The 24991-nt window shown below is 40.6% G+C and overlaps 1 protein-coding gene across 1 annotated transcript in view; it reads right to left on the bottom strand.

The window, feature by feature from the left end:
• Nucleotides 1-24991, bottom strand: part of osbpl10a (oxysterol binding protein-like 10a) — a 100273-nt gene that overhangs the window by 17318 nt on the left and 57964 nt on the right. Inside the window, exons 6-7 of the mRNA XM_026155847.1 lie at nt 18438-18678; nt 13374-13504 (exon numbers count right to left, since the gene is read on the bottom strand). Of these exons, the coding sequence (XP_026011632.1) occupies nt 13374-13504; nt 18438-18678 (372 nt within the window). The remainder of the gene's footprint in view (nt 1-13373; nt 13505-18437; nt 18679-24991) is intronic.

The raw sequence follows: 24991 nt of genomic DNA, 5'->3' as shown, positions 1-24991 counted from the left end.
TGGGTTTCCTGACTGAGTGAGCAGCTGCCTTGAAGGAGTCTTGGCTCTTTGTTGTGTTTTTTTGGTTTTTGGAGAGGCGTTCAGTGTGCCTGAGCAAAGTTGCTATGCATGACTTACATAGAGTCTCTCCCTCGCCTCTGCTAACCCCCCCCCCCCCCCCCCCCCCCCGCCTTTATAAAAAGAGGGAGGAGGGAAGAAAACAGCTGAGGGAAAGTCCCAGTGATGCTTCCCTCTACACCCTCCCATCATCCATCTCCGATTTCCCTTCATCTTTCCATTTTTACCTCATCCTCCTCCACCCTTACCTCATCACTTTTTCCTCTGCTCCCCTCCCTCCTGTCCTCTTCTGACAAGGCTTCCCTACCTCCTACGCCTCCTCCTCCTCTCCTAGTATATGTGGGACGGGTGTATGTATTATCTCCTATTATTACCACTAGTCTGCCAGTTCTGCACCCCTACAGTAGTCGACTCTTCAGGAACACATGCGAGGGGGGGTGCTATCATCTACCTTGTTCTACCTTTCAGCTCGTTTCCAGTACATTTTCTCTCTGTAACACAGACTCTTTTTTTTTTTAACTCCAGTCCTCTGTTTGATTCATTCTTCCCCACTCTTCCTCCGCCCTCACACTGTCATCTCCGTCATTGTGTCTTTCATTTACTCCCCCCCCCCAGCTCTTCATTCATGCCATCCGCTATTCTGTTTCATCATCATCTTTCTCCTTAACCGTCTTCCTCGCCCTCATTCACATGGTTCCCCCCTGCCTCCTTCTCCTTCCTAATGTATTTTTCTATCCAGTGTAGGCGTCTGCAGAAGGCTCAGTTAGTGCAAGTCTGCACTTCAAAGACTCCTTTTCTTCCTCAGTTACAACTTTGAGGGCTTGTCCTCCTTCACCAGCTGTCCTTCTCATCCCCTATCATCATCATCACTTCCATTTTCACTCATTTGTTTGTCGAAACAACATCTGAGAAAAGGAATCTACTCGAGGTGTATGAGTCTCAACTTCTAAACCACTTGCTATTTTGCAGCAGCTCTGTCCTCCTTCCAGCTCGGCCTCTGAAGTGTGTGTACGAGAGTGAAGTGGATTTCTCCTGCTTCTACTCCTCTGGGAGCAGTACACAGAAAATAAATAAATAAGAAAAATAAAAAGGAAACGATTCGTCTCCATCCAGCTCAAACACAGATTTTCATTGGCTGGATGTGTTTCCTCCTATGCAGAGCGTAAAACTGACCCTAAACCTTGTTCAGGACACGAAACACCAGCTAAACAACAGAGAGCTGGTTTTTGGGGAAATACAGCTTTTTCTCTTTTTAATGAATGAGATTAAAGTCAGTTCAAAATCCGCCACTGCAGTGTGCACGCACATCTTTTTACTGAGATTATGAAACTGACACTCTTAACAATGGGGAGCCGGCACCTACAGTACAAAGACGTCTGATGAAATATGAGCCACAGCTTCCCCTCCGTGCTGTTGTTGCTGCTGTGTTTTAAAATGGAAACTAATTATTTATCACTTCAGATTCACAAAAACAATCCAAGAGTTCAAAAACCTAAACACGGAGTAATTTACAATTATTTGTTGAAAAAAGAAAGAAAACAGAAAGAAAACTATCGAGCAGTCCACCCTGTTAGACCAGCTTTTGCCAACAAATACTGCAGTTTTTAAAATAATGTCATGTATAGTAATACATCGGGTCCATAATGTGCAAATTGCAGTAACTGTTTGAGACTTGCAGACATTTTTTAAATACAGTTTTGGTTTTAATAATCAAAAGCAAAGCAAATACTCTGTTGGGCTGAGATCAGGTGACTGACTTGGCCCTTAAAGAATATTCGGTTTTTCTCCTGGGTTGCTTTTACAGTTTGCTTTGGACACTATGAAGTGCTGACTATATAATCCTGTTAATCTTACTTTCAACTGTCCAAATATTTTTCCCCAGAGCTGTGCAGCGTCTTTTTGGATGACTTCTGGCTAATCTGCTCTTAACTTTACGACATCTAACCAAGTAGTTTTTCTCAAACACGGAAATAATTCTGTCGTCATGCGTTTTAGTTCTTTCAATCCTAAAGTTTCTGTTTTCTAGCTGATGGGTTTAGTTTGAGTTTTCAGCCTAATGATGGCCTGACTCACTTCACTGACATGTCTTTGTGCCTCATATTTATACTTATATATTTATTTACGCATATATATATATTCACAGCTTTGAATCTATCCATTCATTTCCTTACACTTATACAGGACCAGGATCCTTGCAGGGCAAGCCTAAGCAAGGATGCCCAAACCTCCCACTCCCCAGTCACCTTCTCCTGCTTAAACACCGAGGCGTTCCCAGGTCAGCCGAGAGATGTAATCATCCAGCATGTCTTTGGTCTACTTTTCAACTTCAGAATATTATGCCTGCTTCATTTGCCATGAGCCTCTGAAAATGCGTGTATAAAAATATCTGTAATTCCCAAACATCTTTGCACTTTTATCACATCAATCGTCTTGATCGTTTGATATAAAATCCACTCTGGACCTAACTCTAGCAGTGCAACAAACACTTTTAAGCATAATTTCACACAGTTTTCTGAAATCACAAACAGCTTCACACACAAACACAATGTGTTGAATGTGAATGTTCCAGGTAAAAATACAGGACGGTGGCGCCTCTCTGCTCACAGCCAGAGGTGTGTGTCTGAGATGACCGTGTAAGAATATCCGTTGGTTTTGACATCATTGAGATCCAGCAGCAGAAATAAAAACGTGTGAAGCCGAAGCTTGTTTGTAGATACTCTGGAGATATCTTCATGTTTACCATCCTTAATATGAGCATCACCATCAAGTTTGTGTGATGATGTCGCATTATGTTAATAAAGCATGTGTCTTACCTCCAGGGAGACACTTTAAGTTCAATACAAAGTCCAGCTCGGGATCACATTAACCTCCTGTAGTGCTGAGTTCCCGTGCTATCCAAGTCCAGCCTGTTAGCCTCTGACCTCTCTTAGATCAGTGTGGCATTTCCACCGGTAAGACTCTAGCTGGCTGGGTACATGTCCTCTCTAAACTAACAGGCAGCCACATGAAAATCACTTTATAATCACTTTGTCAATCGCTTGACATTTACTCAACCAATGATCTTCTCACCTGTGTGCTTTACACTGCAGCTAAGTAGTGTAATCACTACCTGAGGAGCTCTGGAAGTGAATAAATGGAAGGATCTACCACTTACCAAAGTAACCACTGTATGTGTGTGTGTTTTGAGCTCCTGTTAAATGTCAGGCATGTTGTGAATGTCAACTACCAGCGAATTACTAAAAAGCTTTTAAGTTGCAGTTGCTTCTGCCAATTTACATGAGCAGTGCTTATACTGCTCGCCAACAAAGCATATTATCATGCATCAATGGGGTAATTAGCAGCTTTAAATCCACTTAAAGCTGTTTAGATGTCTTTAATGTTTTAAAGACTAAATTAGTTTTCTGCTCGCAAGATCACAACAGAGTTTTAAATCTCCCAGAAGCTCCGGAAAAGGAATAAAGTCCACGAAAAGAGTTCAAGCTGAGACGCCGCAGATGCTTACGGTACAATGGGGGGCGGGGGGGGAGGTGGGCGTTGACCCAGATGCAACATCAGAACTGCAATAAATAATTCACAGCCTCAGACTCCTTGAATGGGTATGAATGAAAAAGCTGTTCAGCTTTGTCAAGAAAGAAAACCTCACAAAACCTTTTTTCCCTCCTAAAGAATAAAATAATAATATTTTTTAAATCAGGCACTGCAGTGGAGATGCGGATGTTGTACCCTGTTGTACCAGCTTCATTAGAGCAGCATCTAACATGGGCTGTGAGGACGTAAAAGGCACACACACACACAATTAATCTGTGATGTAGGTTTTGCGCATTGTTATCCCCATTTAAACTAAAATAGAGTGTAAGATTGAGGGGATCCCCACACTGTGACTGATGAATCACAACCATCACGTCCAGTTTAAAACCAGAACGTCATCGATGCAGTAGTTCATCTGTGATCCAAGTAAAACAATTATGAGTTTCACTGTCCCTGCTTGGCTGGATTGCACACACTTTGAAGAATTAAAGTCCCTTAAGAAAGCAAAAATCTGACCAATACTCAGATTCACTCTTTCACCTGGATGAGATAAAAACAAACAAACCAACAGCTGATGCTGTGGTGGACGCATTCATCTTTTGTATGCAGCCAATAATCAACACATTAAACTCGAACTAAAAAAAGACGTCCCTAACTTCAAAACCTTTTGAGGTTGCAGAGTGAGCTTTATGAGATCTCAGAAACTGCTTTCGTTCATCTCCCAGATCTGTTGCATCTCTTTAAGCTATCCATTGCTGATGACGATAAAAAGCCTCTGAGTGGCTGACAAATACGTTCACTCCGTTAAATGCTTCTTTATCGACTTCAAAAGGAGTCATAAACGTGCCTGCATCGCCACACAGCTGAAGTTCATTTTGCATCCTGCATAATTATTCAGTGAAGCATTGAGTAATCCGCTTCAGCATTCAAGTTTCTAAATCATGGATGATGCACAGTTACCGTTACATGACAGGAAGGCAAAAAACAAACAAACAAACATCTGCACCAGAATCTTTGTTTAGCAGCAAAAATAGAGTGACAAATGTCATTAAAGCTTTTTTAAAGGTCCTTGTCTGGATTTTATGAAAGCAGACTTATGCTTAAATGATTTAGGAACAATTTTAATTTCCGATTTGTGTTTTTAACCAAAAATCACATTTTTTTTCTTTTAAAGGATCTTGAACAAAACAAGCATTTCTGATCTTCTATTGGTCAAATTGATTATCAATTACCTGAGAAAATCACTTATTACAAACTTCCTTTCTGTGTGCAGGAGCAGAGAAAGCTTTTTTGAATAACCATTTAAAAAGTGAGCGCCTTGAGGTCTATTTTAGGAGATAAAGGAGAAGGTGGTTTCTAACAGGGGGATGTCACCGTCAGTGTAAAGTTGGAATTTTATTAGAAAAACAGATTACAGAGCAGAGAGTGACTCATGGCTTGTTGAACAGACTGAATGCGAGCTGAGAACACAGTTATCATTATTTGTTTTTGTCACACGCAGACTGACAGGACCTTTTGTCTATTAATAAGACTGAGGAAGCATCAGTGCTGCAGGATGTTAGCATGTTACTGATGTCGAGGGCAAAGTTTAGAAATAAAATAAATCCAGGTTGTTCTCCTTTTAAAAGAAGAAGCAAAAAATACACATCTTTACGTTTCCTATATACTGAATTAGCTGCACAGTGACTTATGGGAAGACTTTGCTGCCCTCTGCTGGAGTAAAGAAGGAACAATAACTCTGCAGTGCACCGAGGATTTTGTCCAGAGTGCACTTAAGAGAAAAGAAAATATGGACTATTTTCTGATGCAACAGTATTTGTGTTTTCTCTCCACATGACTGTGTTTCTTTCCAAATCCTGGATCTGAAGATAGAGGCTGTCGCTGATATTATAACTGATACTGACACATTTTACCACATTTTTTACTGTTTTATTCCTGTTTTCTGCCTTTTTCTTTATAATTCAGAGTTGTCTATCATTGAATTCCTGCTCTGCAGCAGCAGCTCATAACCACAGCAATACTGTAGGCAGCTCTAATATGTGGTAGGGGATTGCACTGGAGCTCTTGTAGATGCATAAACCAACGGGTTTTCTGCAAGCACCAGCAATTTCCTCTCTATTTTCCCACAGTCACGCATCGGTCTTGAGCTTTTTCCTACTGACTGCATAGGAATTAATATCAACCGCCACAGCAGTGCTACATAATTCATACAGAAAGCCTTTATTATTCTGAGGTAATGTATTTTCTTCCTTCTCTCAAGTCTGCTCATGAGATTACGGGGTATATGTTAAACGGGCAAGTGGCCAAGAGGATCAGAAACTGACCTTGAGCTTTACGCCATCGCAAATGTTCGTTTTGAGGGTTTTGTCCAAACCAATTATTTAAAGCTGGTTTTATTCAAATTCTTTCTGCATTGCATTTCACAACCACAAGATGGCAAACTCAGCGCCTCAACAAATCCACCATTACTATGCCAAGCACAGAACATCAGATAAATTATCATCCCAGAGCAATCTTTATCCTTGATTATCTAAACATCATCTTAATGATAAGGCCGTCGAGTCGTGAAGAATCTCTCACTCGCTCTTCCTCACCTTCTGTTCTCATTAATACTGAGAAAAGGCTTTAAATCAACTCGATGAGACATGGACGCCGGTTAGAAAATTCCTCTTAAAGGAGGACTAAACATCAGTGTCGGGCTGGACTAATGTGCCTGCACTGTACGTCCGCTGCCTCTCTGCCTTGCGCCTTCAAACGGCAGCCAGAGCATCTTTAAAGGCTCTAATGAAATCTGGATCAAGCTGCAGGGCAGTGCTGAGAAACAGGCTGCAGGAGAGCGTGAAATATTACAGAGCAGAGACACAGAGTGGTAAAAGTCAAAAGCATGTTTCCAAATTTAGAGCTCTACTTTTCCTTTAAAAATGACATCTAGTCTTTGTGATAACTACTGACATCACACATGACAGGGCACTTTTACAGCAAACACGACACTACAGGCATACACCCATGTTCTGTATACTTTAAGTTAGCAGTTTTAGTGCTGAACAGTATATCACATGTAAGCTCTATTAGTCAGAAGTGGGCATATCTTGTAACGGTGTGCAGTCTATCCTTACAATCCCTGAGAAAACTTGACAAGTTAAAGACAAAAGAAGAGGTGACCTAAAAAAAAAAAAAAAAAAAAAAACTATCTACAGCAGGTGAACGGCGTCTGAAAGTCACGTTATTAAAAAAAAGGGAAAGAATCCAGCAAAGACCTGACAAAGGACCTGAGAGATCCATCTGGCATTCAGTTAATCCATCTACTGTTCACTGAACCCTCAGCGGAAAAGGTCTCAGTGGAAGGATGGCTGTCAAGAAGCCATTCTTAAGGAAAGGAAACAAGGAAAAAAGCCTGTTGTATGCTAAAATACACAAGAACTGTGCTGAAAACCAGTGGCAACAGGTCTTATTGAGTATTAATGAATCCACATTTGAAATTTTTGGTTCAAGGTGTTTCAATATGTATAGAAGAGTGGTAACACAGTCATCTATAAAGCATGGTTGAGGCTCTATCAATGTTTGGGGTCTGCATTTCAGCCAGTATTCAAGATCTTGTCACTATTGATGGAATTATTAAAGCGACTTTGAAAACAACTTCACTCTTCAGCATGAGAATGATCCAAACCACACTGCCAATGCACCAAAGCGTACCTGGATAGAAAACGCAACACTATCAGTCACGGATTGCCCTGATTATCCGAGACCTCAACATTATTGAAGCAATGGGGGATCATCTCGACAGAGAACAGAACAAAAGGCAGCCGACATCCAAAGAAGATGTTTGAATGTCCTTCAAGAAGTCTGGAGAGCTATTTCTGAAGACCATTTTAAATTATGAGACAGATGCTAGAATTGTACAAACTCTGTTTGTGGTCTCACATGCTGTATTTCCATACATGTCTGCACATGTTTCAATAAATCACTACACCTAGAAAATATAAAGAAATCACTGGTAGCTCAAGACTTTTGCACATTTGTATGCATCTGGAATGAGTGCCGATAATTCATCGTATCATTAACGAGGCTACAAGCAGGACAACGTGTGCCTTATCCAGCTCCATGAAAATACAGTCACTGTCATTTTTATGATATCCCTAATAGCTTGCCATTATCCATCAGTGAAGGATGGTACGCCTTACTTAAGTTGGCAGAAACATACCGGCAGAGGCAGGGAAGTCAATGGAGATAGCCGACTGAATCATAACTGCCATAATGATGTCTTAAAAGGGGCCAAATCACTATTACGACCTGCCCCCGCTTCTCTGCTTATAATTGTTCGACGTGAAGTGTTTTGAACAGCTGGACTGTAAATGGTTTGACACTGCAACACTGTAATACCCATTTCACACTCGTATGTCAATAGAAAATGATCATTAACATGACAGATTATAATTCTGTGGCTGCAGATCAGATCGCTCCAGGCACAGTTCGTCCCTCGTGGCGTAAAAGCAGGAAGCTGATTGAACATTTACACAGAGGCTAAAATTTTCCACAAAGCCTTCCATTATTTGTTTTGTGGTTTCGCTGAAATGAATGTCAGGCCATTACAAGATCTGACAAGTATTTAACAAGCAACACACACTTCTGACAGGTAATGATAAAAGTCTAGCATTTGATGAAAAGGATATTTGTGAGCATGAGCAGAATTGAAAGCTGCTGAGACGACACTCCATCCATTAATCTTCATCTTCTTATGTGTAGGTGAGGGTTACATTATTCCACTAAGTTTGAATAAAAAGATGACAGCGCCAAAGATTAATGTGACTCGTGACAACGGTGTTAAAGAAAAGTGATTTATGATTACAAGAAGCTCATGTAAACACGTCGGTCAGTTTATTAGGTACACCTGGCATGGTTGGCATATAGACAGTGTAAAGACTAGCGAAAGTTGCTTATTTTTCTTGACAGTAAGTGCAAAATGTGTCCATATCCATATGTATGCTCTTCTTACTCCCTGGACATCAAATTCTCCGCGTCTCACCTTGCTGCACAAGGAGATTACTTCTAATTGGATCACTTCCAAACTCGTCCCGCCTCCCCAACTTAATTCATACTGAGTGGATCTCGTTTCTCCAAAACATTTTCATCTTGTTTTTATTCGTGTCAATCGTGTCAATCCATTTCATCATAGCTTCTGTCCAAGTGCATTAGTTCTTATTTGGTTATCGTCTTGTTTTTGTCAGGAAAAACTATCACAAAAATTAATAGTCAACAATATTAACACTATTTACAACCAAGGTAAGCATCTCTCAGTGCACACCCATAAAACAGATGAGCTACAGCAACAGAAGACGACACCAGGTGTTACTCCTGTCAGCTAATAACAAGAAACCGAGACTACAATTTGCACAGACCTCACCTAAATTAAATAAACAGTTCAGGCTGCCAGTGGTGATATTAGTACTAATTGAGCATTGTTTAAATTTCACAGCTTGCCTAAGTGTTCTTGCTGACCATGCTCATCCCTTTATGACCACCGTGGATGGGAAACTGCTGGTGGCCTTGTATCACTCCACCACAGAAAGCATCCTGGTTTGCTGTGTAACAGTGTGGTATGCAGTGAATAAATAGGCTGTCCAGTGGGTAATAAACACAGCACAAAAGATCATCAAATGCGTTTTAGTTGTGTGTTAATTTTACTATTTGCAATGGAAATTAAAACCATCTGGATTCTGATCTTCTTACAGTTGCTCCCAGCAGCACAACACATCATGTCACGAAGCTCAAATCATCTCAAACTGCCTTCTTGAACTTGTCACCAGATATAAGACCAATAAAGCACCTCTCTGTGGTGTGGTAGAACAGGAGATTTGCATTACTGATGTAAGCCCACCAATCTGCAGCAACTGTGTGATGCTATCATATCAATATTGATCAGCACTTTGTCAAATCTGTGCCACGAATAATTAAAGCATCTCTGAAGGAAAAACAGAGTCCGAACTGGTGCTTGCAAAGTGCACCGAATAAAATAAAGGCTGGTTTAAGAAGCATTTTAGCCGATTTCTACTTCCATAATTGTGAACCTACAACTACACATCTATCCATTTTCTTCCGCTTATCCGGGGCCGGGTCCCGGTGGCAGCAGCCCAAGCAGAGAAGCCCAGACCTCCCTCTCCCCAGCCACCTCCTCCAGCTTATCTGGGGGAACACCAAGGTGTTTCCAGGCCAGCCGAGACATATAATCTCTCCAGTGTGTACTGGGTCTGCCTCAGGACCTCCTCCCGGTGGGACATGCCCGGAAAACCTCACCCAGGAGGTGCCCAGGAGGCATCCTTGTCAGGTGCCTGAACCACCTCCACTGACTCCTTTCGATGTGGAGGAGCAGCGGCTCTACTCTGAGCCCCTCCCGAATGGCGGAACTTCTCACCCTATCTCTAAGGGAGAGACTAGCCAGCCTTCGGAGGAAGTCCATTTCTGCCACTTGTATTCGCGATCTTGTTCTTTCGGTTTTTTGAAAACTTTGCTCCCAATGTGGGGGTCCCTGGACATTCCAGCGCAAGAGAAACATTCTTTTTTTTTTTTTTTTTTTTTGCCTGTCCCGTTTGGCTCTTTTGCCATCAGAATTATTGTCTAAAGGCAAACAAAGATGCCCAACGGATTTACTTTACCAAATTGACCATCCCAGCCTTGCCATAATGGTCCATTTGATTCACCTTTTATTGTTTATTTTATTTTCACTTACTGAATACGGGACAGACTTGACTGGGGGAAAGAAGGGGAGAAAGAAAGAGGGAAAGAGAAACAGTTGAGAAGAGGGACGGGGGAGAAGGGCAAAAGACAAAAACCAACAGAATGAGCAGAAAAAAAAAAGAAAAAAATGCATATATCGATCACCTGGATCACCTGTTGAGAAAGAAAAAAGAAAACAAGCAGAAGAGAACAAGAGTAATAGAATAAACAACATCACCATGATATATGGGAATATGACAGTAAATACTAAATATTAAACATTATTGTGCAGCACATCAGATCAACAGAACACAGTGTGCTTTGAGGTAGGAGCCAAAAAGGGTGTAGTTTGTGGGTGTGCAAGAGAAACATTCTGACATTCCACGAATGGCATTACAAGGAATTTAAAATGAAATCAATGAAGAGAAAATGGGGAAAACAGCTTTTGCTTTTGTCTATGGTCATTCTCGTAACTACCAGTGGAACTTGTTGCTTTAACTTTAGTGATAATAAAAGAATTTGCATAAATAAAACATTAAGGGGTTCACAGCAAATATAAGCAAATTAAAATGATTTATTTTGGGTGGAACTTGTTGTTAAAAGTCAATGTTTTAACTAAATTACAGAAACTGATGCGCTAATATCTCACTCCAGTGTCCCCTCTTTCTCTCCACCAGACTCTCACTGCATTTACGTCACAGTCACCTGCCCCCTGCCCCCTCCATTTCTTGGTACTGAAACAGGTTGGTCCAGACACACATTCCTCCAGGGATTGGCTCAGTACACTGTGTGACCCACTTATTTGACAGCACTTCTTTTAAAATTGTCAGATGAGTGGAGTGCTCCCCCTTCCAGCCAGGAAGAGCAAACACGATACACGAAACACGAGTGTGGCAGAAATTCTCAAGTGAGGCCACTGGCCCCTGAGTTTCAGCTTAAGTATATTTTGTATTTGTATCTATCATCACCACAGCAAGTAATTTCAGCTTACAAAGCACTAAAAGGCAAAGTTTTCATAACAATGAACATGAAAAAAATGCATCTTTTGGCAACTTCAAGAAGGCCTGACATCAACCACTTGAGACTTTGTTGCATATTTAATGCCACAGAGTGTTTTTGTTTACATAAGCTTTGTCTTTATTTATTCAAGTTCAATAAAGAAAAGCTTATAAAAAGAAACTTGGAGAAAAAAAAGGAAATCAATCAAATATCCCCTTAAAATTAACTTAAGTGTTTGCAGAATTAAAACTGGCTTCATAATTTGATAGGTCAACAAGGCTAAGATAAAGAAAAAAGGCTCAGCTAGTTAACACATGAGGTTGCACTGCATCATCACCATTAAATATTAAAAGGTCAAGCAACAGGTAAGCCAAACTCTGTTTTATCCTTCTTTTTGACTCTATTGGCAACCGCAATTTACAAAATAAACATGATGTTGTTTTGAATAAGACACGAAACTAGCAATGGAAACCATATAGTCATCAGGAAAGCGTTTACTCACATCATAGACAACGCTACGGTCACTTAAGCGGTCGCCAATTACCTCAACAACAGTTTGTGACCATGGCAGGACCAAAATACCTGCAACCTTGTGCAATGAATTTGTTATCTCGTTGCCTTTGAAATGGTTGTTTCAAACACGTGGACCAGGTTTTTTGCAGAGACGGTCTTCAAAGCAACTTTGGTGCATCAACACAGCAATAAAATGGCATCAAAACTGAGTTAGTCTGCAACCAGTTTGCTACAAGTTTGAGATTAAAAGGCTTCAAGTCAGAAATTACAGAAAATCTGTTGGTGATAAACTAATCTGCAGCGCTGCAAATACACAGAAATGCACATTAACTACTTACATCAGAGTCTGAGCAGACCCTAACAGATATGAAAGAGACCAGAACTAACCACTAGAGACTGGTCTAAAACCTTCTGGCAACCACCAGTTGTGGGAGAACAATTAGTATTCCCTGAGTGGTTGCAAGTGGCTGCTGAGCCTGAGTCACATAGGCAAAAACCTCCTTGTGACCACTTTAGGATATTGGTACAGTCTTAGTAATTGATGGAGTGTTTACATTAAAAAAATACATGCAACTGTGGGAATATGCTAGCATTCAAAGCAATTATTAGGAGGTTTGTGGTGCATTATCTGTTTTTTGCATCCTATTTCAACCAACAAGAGCCAGAAACCTTCAGGAATCACTGCCAGCCACTCTTGGAAAACACATTTTTCCCAACCAATAAGTGGTTGTATCACATCCATTATGTTGGACATTTCTTGAGTAATGTGCGCACAATGTCACGTGAGAAATCTATATCCATCTTTTAAATCTGTTCACACCATATCAAGGCACCTGCTCCACTGACACTGCACATTATTTTAGCATAAAGTTAACCACATGACTCCAAGTGTTACAGATATATTTTCTGTGCCCTCCATGCTAGTAGTTTGCACATCCCTGCACTCTGCTGCTTTCTTTTCATTTCTTTCAATACAAACAAAAAAACAAAAAAAAACCTGTTCACACTTTCAATAAAATTAACAAAATTTCACACAAGCTTCTTAACTCGCAGTACCTGCCTTTGCTTTCTTTTTCTAGTGTCTCTGTTATCCAGGTCAAACTCCTCAAAACTTTGCAATAAAACTGAATGTGATTCAGGAACATGAAGCAGAGCATAGCAGTGGAATATGATACCCTGTAGATGTATTTTTTTTTACAGTTTAATTACAGGAAGTGACCTTTGCTGTATGCCATGCTCACTGTGCTTCCTGCTCATAGCTACACGCACACAATCTAATAAATGCAATATGCAGCAAAGGACGAAAAAATACACTAAAATTCACTTTGCATGATAAGCCTGAACTTTAGGGCCAAAGGAGCAAATGTAAATTGATTTTCTTTGTACCCATCCAACCAAATCCTATCAACAAGCAGCTGTACAGTGATCTGAATGAAACACACTGCAGTTAGAAATCATACAGACTGTTTGTGCAGCCCTTTAGCATCCAAGCCAAGCTAGCAGAGGTCAGAGAGACGGGCCGAATACTGACGCGATAATTGACAGCGTGACGTGATGTTTCTCACCTCAGCACCATGGGGCAGAATCCTTTTCCTGAGGGCCGGGGAGGGCTCGGTTGACTGCAAAGGAGTCAGACCCCCGTTCTTCAGTTGCTCCCCTGAGGGCGACTTTGGTACAGTCCACACAGGAGCACCATCTGAAAAACGACAAGTTATTGTTGTTGAAAGAATCAAAGAGGGATCAGGGTGAAAACCAAGATTAGCCTCTCCTTTTTATATATATATGTGACATTCAATATAAAGGTGTGTGTGTGACTGATGGAAGTGACAAACCAGGAAGGTGTGTGCATGTGTGTCCTTGCATGAATCTACGCGAATTTAATATTTGTTCAGTGTTATAGCCTGCCTTGTATTGATTCACATGATCAAACATACAGAAGCGACTAGAATGGAGATTAAATTTGATTCCCGTCCCAAAAAGATCAAAGGCTCAATAAAGAAGAAGAAAAGAAATCAATCAACCAATTTCTTTCCACTTACTGCAGCGATTGTGCATTTAATAATAAATCATACCCAAAAATGCTCAACCTTTACTGTCTTCACCTTCTGGGCTTTTGCTGTCAGAGATGATCATCCAACTCAAGGATCTTTTGTTGAAGGCGCAGTTGTTAAATGTCAGCGTTGTCAGAACTGACCCATTTTTAGGGATTTTCTAACTCGTTCAAAATGTTAAGAAACTTTAATTAAAAAGCAGCCACACCTGCACACATTGTACACAAATAAGTACAACATGGATGCTTGAGATTAAATGGGCGCTGATTTGATTTAAAATCAGTATTTTCATGCATCGTCTTTAAATGTTACATCAGCACCTGCTTCATTGTAATTTAATCAAATCCTGCTTTCCGAAGCAAAATAATTTAGTGGTTCCCAAACTGGAGTACATGAAAAAGACTTGCAGGTAAACCAAAAGCAGAAGCCAAACCTGCACCAACAAACAAAATGAAGGCAGTAAAATATAACAAGGCTCATTTCAGTCTCTCAAAATATTAGTTTCTGAGCTAATGTGAACAAGTTAGGAGCTCACAAGGCAACGTGTTCCTTATTTATTTTCAGCATTAATGACACCTTAGGTATTTTTATCTAAGAAGCAGGGGGAAAGGCAGAAAAACTGAAGTGAAACAGCTGATTAAACAGGACATTTTCTCACCTACACTTCATTTACTCTGGCCTGAATCCTTTAATTAATTTGCGAACTTGTAGGTTTTTTTTTATGGTTTGGGTTTTTTTCATGCAGATAAAACTCAAAGTCAACTCTGAGAATGTTCGGTCCACTTATTTACCAGACGTGTCAGCAGGCAACAAAAGATGCCGCGCTCCTACAGGGTGGATTTACATTTATTTACTGCAGTTTGTTTATCTGCACGTCTATGGTACTCACACCTAGAAGCTGGGTTAGATCAAGGTCGAATCAAGTTCTCAACGTAAATGGAAAAATAAAGCAGGGTTTTATTTTAAACAGCTGGCGCAGATGCAGGTGAAAAGTCCTCAAAATCACGACAGGAGTCAAAGGTTAGATCACAACGAGACTCCTCACTGGATGTGTGCCGAAACGTCCAAACTACATCCTCAGACTTTAAATAGAGTCGCTACTTTTGAAGGGCTTCCAATGCAGTCCTCGAGCAACCCAGTATTTGATGAAGGCCTAAGTGTCTTTATCAGTAAAATAAAAATGATCAATTTTTAAGCTGCGTGATTCAATTGTTAAAAGCAGAGAAATGGATCCCATTTCAAAGTACTGTTAATGGTGCAACACCAGAGATCCTTCTCATATCCACTCTCTGCACTAAAATTAGGTTAAATATCTAATGCACCAAGAGGCTGCTCTTTGATATCCATTAGTGAGAAGCTAACTGTGCTGATACAGGTTGGCATTCTGCTGGGCCCAGAGGGTCTGTCTCTGGAAAAAGTGCTGAAATAGCCCTCAGGCCAGGTTCTGCTTTGGTCAACTGAACAGTTTGACTGGCAGGAACCTGAAAGTGCGAAGAAACTACCTCCAGTGATACCTGGCTCCTGTAAACCGGAGACATAAGGGCAGCCAGCTCTGCCTGAGGGCAAGATTTGTTATTGAGCTGTGAATAAAGTGAAATTGAGTGTTTTTGTGTGTGCACTTTTTGAAAAGGTTATTGAAGATGGCGATGGCTTTTATCAGAATTCAATTTTAACGTAATTAATTATTCATTTAAAACTTCTGAAGTTTTGTGTTTTTTTTCTTCATTAATGGGTTTTTACAATTAAATACTTTCTCCAAGATGTCACAATGAAGCACCAGAAGCAGAGCTACTCGGTGAGCTGGGGCATGTCGCGGGCCATTGGAGAGAGGCATGCAGGTGTGTTATCAGAGATCAAACAGTGGCGACACAAACATTCATGCAGAAGATGTTTCCAATGGCTTTATCTTCCATTTCTGGGCCGTGACATCAATTCAGACTTCCCGATGATGTTGTCACATCAGAATTTCCCCCTACAAGTTCCCCCTTTCACCTCTTTTAAATAAGACTTTCAGCTCTCACTTATATTTAGATGGACTGGTGTGTTTTTTTACTAAATTTTTGCTAAGCTTGAAGGGGACTGGTTCGCAAAGGTTTGGAAATTTCCTTTATGGATTTTCAGTTCCTTAAAGGAAAATGCTGCTTGTGTGCAGGGGAAAGAGGAGTAGGGTGGGTGGGGCTTCAAGCTCTTTATGACACTGACTGAGCAGCGGAAAGGAGGGGATCCAGAAAGTGCTAGAGCAAGCAGCAAAGATCCTCTGTGATATCAGCCGATAATAATGCTGTCTGGTGTGTGACTGGCAGGTTTATGTTGGGTTTGTGACTCAAAAGCAAGTTGCTTTGGTTTGGTTTAAAAGTACGGAAGCCTGGAGGGACAAACGTGCCAGCCAAACTCAGTCCAACCTCATGCTTGGCTCTCTGCAAGAGTTATCTTGCCCATGCAGTGGCAATGCTTTGGTCTGTGGGCATAACAATACCATTCAACCAGCCAGCCACTCCCTTTATCAGCTGCTTTTTAACAAGATACTCAGGTAGCCATCCATGCTTGAGAGCCAAGCTATGCTAACGACCGAGGATCCTAACAAAAACAAAAACGAACTCCTCACTGAGGTGTGGCGGGTACATGCCGGAAGCAGGGAGCAGCTGGACCCCCGCGGGACTTATCAGCCAGGATGCGGAAGGAAAGAGGTCTGTACTTGCGGCCCGGTGGTCCCACTCCACACCACCCCCTGTCTGACGAACAGGTACAGGGCAAGGTGTATGCTGGCGCAAAAAGAAGACCAACAAACTGTGAGGACTGGAAGATTCAGGATGCGATCCAAACCCAAACGACCTTCCCAAAGTTACAGGTACAAGTGGGAAAACAACTTTATGGCTCAAACACTCCGATGAATAATCCACAGGGCGTAAATGATGGATCGGAAAATGTTACAGTTTGCTCGCAGGAGGAAAGCGGTTCAGATTTACAGCAGTTACAGCAGATTTCAAAATCCCTAGAAGCTAAAAATATTCAACTCTTCAGTATCCACATTCAGTTTATGGATTTATTTTTTTTCTAAAAGCAGGAATGAATATCATCTCAGCTTGTCTGCTTCACATCCCTCTCGCTTGTGCTAAAGCAGTTAAAGCCTCTATTCATTACTAGCAAGAGCTGTATTGGACAGCACTCTACTCCTTCAGTGTGAGAGCTTCCTGCTCTGAGAGATCATTTTACACATAAATGTAGCCACTATGAACTCCTCTAAAGGCCCAGCGGTCAACTTAAACTCGCGTTCTTTCTAAACACACCTTCGGTTTACCACAAGCAACCTTTCAAAGAAAAACTAATTCATGCTAATTGTCTGTGATTTAAATCTTTAGTCTTACAAAACAGCATAAACCCTCCCCAAACACGTCTACAGCATAATTTTACTTATTTTTATTTCCAGTAATATTTCTTTTACCAATAAACTGCCAAATGCAGTACCTCCAAGGCAATATTTCAACACAGATGTATTTTTAGTGGCATATTAGCAGCCAATTGCCAATAATAGGAAGGAACTGTTGATTTGTCGACAGAAGTGTATCCCCAGATTGTGCCCTAGCTTATGAATAGTTGGTGTGATCCATCCTGCTGTGACTGCAAACAGAATACATCTGCCACTGCCACTTGTTGTTCTTTTTTTCCCCAATCCTAGGGGCAACGACTGTTTGGTACTCAACAGGTTTTTAGAGGAGTATTACTTTACATCAACCCCTCTCCTCTCCTGGAGAAAACCTTTATCATGCTATTGTTTTATAGAAACCCAGAAAGTATAAATAGATTACAAATATTCCTCTTTGCTTGGAAAATAGGATTAGACTCCTACATTTGATGGACTTCAATTTCCTTCATCCTTCATCCTCCTTTATCCTTTCCGTTGGCATTTTTATTTTTATTTTATTTATTTTTATTATTATATACCCATATAACCACCCTCAGTCTGTAAACGGTTTTAAATAGAAACAACTTTATTGGATCCATTATGATCTGGCACAAAGAGGGTTAAACATGGCAGAGGTCTAACAATATAGGCACCAGTGTGGATTCCTTTGGCAAAGACTTGAACCTTTGAGATGTTGAAGTGCATAGTATAAGGTTTCATTCACACGTACACCCTGATTTTTTCCCCTCACATGCATATAGGGTGACAATCTGAAATGTCTGCACCAGCTCTGTAAACAATACTTTCTGTTAAAATCATTGCCATACGCGCTCCTTCATGCGTTTACTTGGCACGACCATTCTGAGGACTGCTGGCATTTCAATGCAACTGAGGACATTGAAGAAGACATAAAAATGAATGGAAGCGATACAGAACAACGCTTATGAGAAAAGACAACAATTTAACACACAAATGCAACATTCAACAACAATTGCTGGAAAGGTTTAAGTTCATGGCACCCATCAGGCAGGGACAAGAGGCGCAGTCTAGCTGACACAGCTGGGCCTTGCCGCTGGGTTCGGGAGATGGAGACTGAAAAGACAAGGGGGATGTGGGGCATGAAGGGGTCGGGGGCTCCAGCAGAAGCACTGGAACGGGACCCGTGGCGGACTCACCGGAGGGTGCTCCTTGGGAGGCGTGGTTGCGCTGGGAGACCTGGGACTGAGGTGGAACCTGGCTGCGGCTCTGAGTCTGTTGGAGGATGTTCAGGCACTCGCCCAGGCAGCTCAGTGTGGCAGCCGACGTAGCTTTGAGCAGGAGCAGGTCCTGATCCAGACAGGAGAGCAGCCCTTTGGTGGGCAGGGAGTCGATGGACTGGACAAGGTTCTTCTGTTGGCCCTCTGCTTGGGACATAACCTGTGGATGCACAGTGAGACATGACATTAATAAAAATAATCATACAATCAACCGTCACGTTACTATAATTTCCAATTTGGGTGCATATAAACTGAAATTACGCCCACTGTAATACAGCCCCAATCAAAAGTTTAAGACCAGATGAAAAATGGCAAAAAATCATAGTTTGCATGGTTGGATCTTTACAAGGTTCAAAGTAGAGCTTCAACATAAAACAGGAAGAAATGTGAATGAGACAAAATATTATTTGAGCATGCAATTTATTGAAAACAACACTTAGACTGAAACAGGCTGTTTTACAGCTCATCAAAAGTTTAGGACCACACCTCAAAAAAAGTCCCAAACATGAACTCAGTAATGAGTAGCTCCACCGTTATTGTTGATCACTTCAAAAATTCACTGTGGCATGCTTGATGCAAGCGTTTCCATGAGTGGGAACATTTCTCCAAGTGGTGAAGACGGCTGCATGAAGGGCATCTACTGTCTGCAACTGTTGTCTATTTTTTGTAAACTTCCCTTGCCATCCATCCCAAAAGGTTCTCAACTGAATTTAGATCAGGGGAACACACAGATTGGTCCAAAAGAGTGATGTTATTCTCCTGGAAGAAGTGCCTTTTCCTGCTGGCATTGTGTACTGTAGCATTGTTCCGTTGAAAAATCCAGTTGTTACCACACAGACGAGGGACCCTCTCAGTCATGAGGTATGTCGCAACATCTGGACTAAGCGTGCGGCCGTTTGACACCCCTGCACCTCCTGAAGTTCCGTTGTTCAAGGAGACAAGGCCTTTGAAGACGTTTTTTGTTTTTGAAGCCTTTCAGTCTCAGTCTGATGATTATGGCGCTGCAGTCGGCACCAGTAACGGCCTTAATTTGGGTCAAGGATCGTCCAGCGTCTTGACGGACAGCCAAGTGGATCCTCCAGCTCGGTACTGGTGAAATTTGTTTGGTCTTCCACTTGACCTTTTTGTGCCATAACCCTCAGGATCATTTAAGAAATTCCGAATGACTGTCTTACTGCGTCCCACCTCAGCAGTGATGGCGTGCTGTGAGAGACCTCGCTTATGCAGTTCAACAACCCAACAACATTCAAAGAGGAAACGTTTTTTTGCCTTTGCTATTAGAACATCATGACAGTGTGACTACCTGACAGAAAATGACAATGAATCCACATTTTTGCACAGATTTGGGTTTATAAAGGCAAACTTATGATCAGCTGTAAAACAGCCTGTTTCAGTTTAACCGTTGTTTTCAATAAATTGTATGCTCAAAAATTTTTTGTATTTGTGTCACTCCCATTTCTTCTTGTTGCATATTGAAACTACTTGGAACCTTGTTAAGATCCAAAATATGATTTTTTGCCATTTCTCAAGCGGTCTTAAACTTTTGATCAGGACTGTACTTCACACATATTTTAATGTACAGATTGTTACTTTTTGAGGCACTTGATGAAAACGTGCTGATAATATTTGACATTTTTATTCTCTTTCTTAAAACTAAATCTCTACTCTGCCATTCATTAATAACTCAGTCAAACTGGAGTAAAAGCAGGACGGCACCTATGGGCACCTACGCTATTCTGCAGGTACAGCCCTGCAGCAACTACATCACTATTTGTGGAGGAATTTCTAATTCAGATATATGAAGTTCTTTCTACACTCTGAATGTAAGCAGTCCATGTTAACGTCCGTGTAGACGGCACATTTAATCACCACATTATCACAAACAGATTGCATGTAATTGTCAACTTGACCAATTTAGTCGCCGACTGACAGCAGACTGAATCCACCTCTGCCGTTTTATCACCACCTTGATGTATCAAAGTAACTTTGAACACCGCGACTGTGATTGGTTGCAGACCTGGATCTGATTTTTGAAGCAACAATTTTAAATGAAACAAAGCTGCATTTAAAATAGATGCTGCAGTTAATTGTGACGTGTATTTAGCCTGTATCAACAATTCATGCTCAATTTGCTGCTTTTTAACTAATGTTTGATTAAGAAAAAGAAATTAGGAAATTGTCCATCTTAACAGTCAATACTGTTGAACTATTGACCTGTTTTTGCATTTTAGGGACCTTTAAACCTAAAAGCATAGAATGAGGGAATAAGTTTAAGAGAGAATGTATCTTCATCCTAGAGCGGACAACTGACTCCTGAATTGCCGAGCTATTTAGTTCCAGCTGTGCTGACTCACTGTGGAAAGAGCAAATCTTTAAAAGTAAGATCAGTTTGTTTGTTTCTTTAAACACCGAGCAGGATCCTAGCATCACTTTTGGGCTACAGGCCACATTAAAGCTTACTTTTGAGCATTAGAGACACTCTAATGCACACTTTTAGAAAATGGCTTGCAGCATCTTTAAATGTTATCATGTTGGATTAACTGAGGACAGTATTTGAAGTCTGTTTGCACAGGTTATGTTCACAAACCAAACCAAAAATGTCAAGTGCACGCATAAAGAAACAGAAATGAATGTGACTCATCTTTCATCATCTTATACAACAACTTTACTGGCATGTTGGTGGTGATACCACTTAGCATTAATTCTAGTGGTATAACCTCAGTCTTGACTACTGGAAACAAGCAATCCACACAACCTGCTCCAAGACGAGAGTGCCAAAACAAGAAACTGCAAAAACTCGTCAAAGCAGAAAGGTTCTCCTCCGTGCTCCCACAGACACACCGAGTATTTCTTACTTACTGAAATTATCTCTGTATGAGTCACCTATCAGAGTCTAAATGCATCACAAAAGAAAAAAGACTAACCGCTTCTCGCTTCCAGTGTAATAAGCTTCTCAGGGCTAATGAATCTGGGTTGTTTATCACGCTGGAAATGTTGTATTCATTAATATTGAATGGCTTCACAAACACTCGTCCTCTGCGTACACTTCTACAGCACATCTGTCTCCATGCATCAGTACACAGAGCTATTCTGGAGTCACTGAAAAGCTGTTGCAGTGAGGATGATGTGGCAAAGAGATTCACAGGAAGGAATTTCATCCTGAAAATGCACAGTCGTTTTCCAATTATTCAGCTATGCTGAAGTTCTTGGGGAGAAGGGTGTCATCTATTGAATGCTTGTTATAAATAGATTCTTAGTGTATGGTATCACTGATATCATCTCTGCTTCACTGTGTCTGTCAAACAATCACAACTTACTCTTTTACTTGAAACAGGATTTTATTTTATTTTCCAGCTAAAATCCTTCACGCTGTCACACTCTGTGACACATTACTGTAATTACAGGGCATTATTTAAGGCTTTTCTACATTACCTTGTGACAGAAATCCTCATACCACAATATCATGGTTGACATTTTTCCTGTATAAGTGGTGAGTTCAACATGACCAGTCTGTTTTAGCATGAGCGCAAGCATGCTCGATAATATCAAGTGAAATCATAAAGTGATTTATGCCATTTATGCACTCAGTGGAAGTCTCTTTCTGCCACATGTACTTGCACATGTCAAAACACTGACTCTTAAAAACTTAAATTGGGTGATTTCATCTAATTAAAAATCAAACATGTTCCACTTTTTGATGAAAATGATGCCACATTTAAGGGTATTTCAAGGGATGAAGGAAGGAGTCTTTTTTAGATATTATATTTTAAAACTTCCACTATCTAGAAAACATTTTCAACTAAGTCCTATTATTAGTAAGTATTTGCAGGAGGTAAGGATCTGGTGCAGTGGCCCTATGAACATGATGAATATGAATATCAACAGTTAAATTTAGGTGAATCATTCCACAAATATTGACTTTTTGTTTTTTGACAGAGCAAGTTTCTGTTAATATTATATCTAAAATTTGTGGTAATGTTCCCTTTCATTTCTCTCATTCTTTAAAATCTTCAGTTGTGTACAGCAGCCAAAGATTATGTTGGCAAGCAGAGCAAGGTGTTTTAATTCAGAGCATGCTGATTATATGTGACAAAGAAAAAGAGGATGTGCGCTGGTTTGGATTGTTGTGTATAGACTTTGTCTATGAAAAGCTGTGAATAAAACATAAGCCATCTACCTGCAGGTCACCAGATGTGCTTCCAGAGCTCAGACATCCAAATCTTTCAGTGTTAAATTGAGAGTCCAGAGCGATAATTGATAGACTCGTTGTACCAAATAAAACCTACTTTGAGCTGCTCCCTTAACCTGTGGTCACCACAGCGGGTAGCTTCACGTGTTTGATTTGGAGTTTTACCCCAGATGTCCTTCCTGATGCAACCCCAAAGTGGATTTGTGTCCCCAGCTAGAATCAATTAGAAAAAAGACGCAGCTGAAAACATTTTCTAAACAATGGCTTTTTAATATGGCAGCTCAAAAGCTGATGGTTGAAAGCAGGTTCCCCGTCATGCTCGTGATCTGGTGCTTTGATACAATCACCATTGCAGTGATGATCCTCAACATGGAAGTCACATTAGTTTGACACAGAAGTTGATGTTTGTTCTAGAGATGGACCGATCCGATATTACGTATCGGTATCGGTCCGATACTGACCTAAATTACTGGATCGGATATCGGAGAAAAATAAAAAATGTAATCCGATCCATTAAATATCACGAAAGCACCTCACAAAACTTGCAACACGCCGTAACTCGCCTCAGAACGTTAGCACGTCGGAGCAATATGCATCACGTGATAGAGCGGCTGTGGCATGCGGGACCTGTCGGTGGTCTGGATAGCATTTGGAGCTTCGCTAGCAACCTGGCATTTCATCTCCGACAAAGTTATCCCGAGAGAAGTAAAGCAAGTGTGTAAGTCCATCTCTGAATGTTTGTAAAGCATTCCCACGTTAAGCTTAACGAGCGACTGCCTCTCGCTCTCCGGCTGCTACTTCAATCGTGAAACTGCTTAAATGATCAGCTGATCGGCTTTTCTGTAGCGAGTCTCTCTTCTTTGTTTTTGGCCCACTTTGCACCAGAAAGAGGAAACCAGCGGCTGAACAACAGCAGCACGTTTAAGCTTGATAAGCTGTTGTTACAATTTATTTAATATTACTTTCTACTCCAGGATCTTTTTCTACGTAGCTGACGGCTGGTAACTGTGCAGGGGCGGATCTAGCAAAGTTTAGCCAGGGGGGCCGATAGGGCATTAACTGGGAAAAGGGGGCACAAAGACATACTTTTCTTTCTTATTCTCATTTAAAATGTCTAGCTTTTAATAAATAATTATCTGACACCCAAAGTTTTAATTTGATGTAAAACGAATAGAAGTCAATTACTGTATATAGTGACTATTAAGTCTAATATATATACCCTAGTAAGCTATAGTACTTTTTCCTTTGGGAAGGTACCATCTGTGCAGTCTGCAATTTTGTTGAAGAAAGATGTTGAATCTATTTAATATTTCTTGAAAAATAATTGATTTCTGTGCATTTTTTTTCACATTAAGGTTGATTACGTCGATTAAGCATCATGAGGTGGAGCGTGAGGGGTGGTTCCCTATTTTTTATTTATTTATTTTTGTTGTTGCTGGGAGTTGGAACCCTATTAGTTAGGTTGCTTAATATTTACGCTAAGTACTCTTTAAAATACCAGAATAGGGAGAATGGTGTAGGTTTAAGTTTATTAGATTGATCAGTATTGCTGAACTATGAAATATTTTTTTTGTATACAGGTATAACAGAATAGCTTTAGTGTAGTTGTTGTTTTAAACTTGAGTATGAACTTGCAGACTTGCAAAATGCAGCAAGATATTTTAAAAAACAGTTTTGTTGATTAAAAAACACTATATCGGATTCATATCGGTATCGGCAGATATCCAAATTTATGATATCGGTATCGGTATCGGACATAAAAAAGTGGTATCGTGCCATCTCTAGTTTGTTCTCTGCGTTGAAGTCACAGATGCGCACATCGGTCTGAACGGGAGCAGCAGTGCAAAAACTGTCAAGAGGTGCACACCACTGTCATTTTATTTCTTTAAGGAAGACTTAGGATCTTTCCTACTCCATTAAAAAGCAAAACATGAAAATAATAACTGCAAGTGAAAAAAGTTACTGTGGCTATTTCGTTTCCTTTTTGAGAGAAAAAAAAAAGACTTTTAATGTTTTATTTTTCGCAGAGAAAGCATCAGCGGTCTGTTTAATGACATCACTCATTTAACCTGATGTCTTTGAAATTTTTTGCATTTCCTTTTTTTTGCTGCTCATCAGCTAACATGTATCATGGAAGTGGATAATCTATGATCAGCATATGCTGGATGACATAATGGCCAGCAGAGCAAAGCCAACTGTCTGTCTCTCATTTGTATCTGATCTGATTCTGAGCTAACAGCAGTGTTGTTATAAAGAAAACTACGATTTCTGTCCACCAGGAAAC

Source organism: Astatotilapia calliptera, chromosome 22, assembly GCF_900246225.1.
Source record: "Astatotilapia calliptera chromosome 22, fAstCal1.2, whole genome shotgun sequence".
Taxonomy (NCBI): domain Eukaryota; kingdom Metazoa; phylum Chordata; class Actinopteri; order Cichliformes; family Cichlidae; genus Astatotilapia; species Astatotilapia calliptera.
This window is presented reverse-complemented; position numbering and strand designations above follow the sequence as displayed.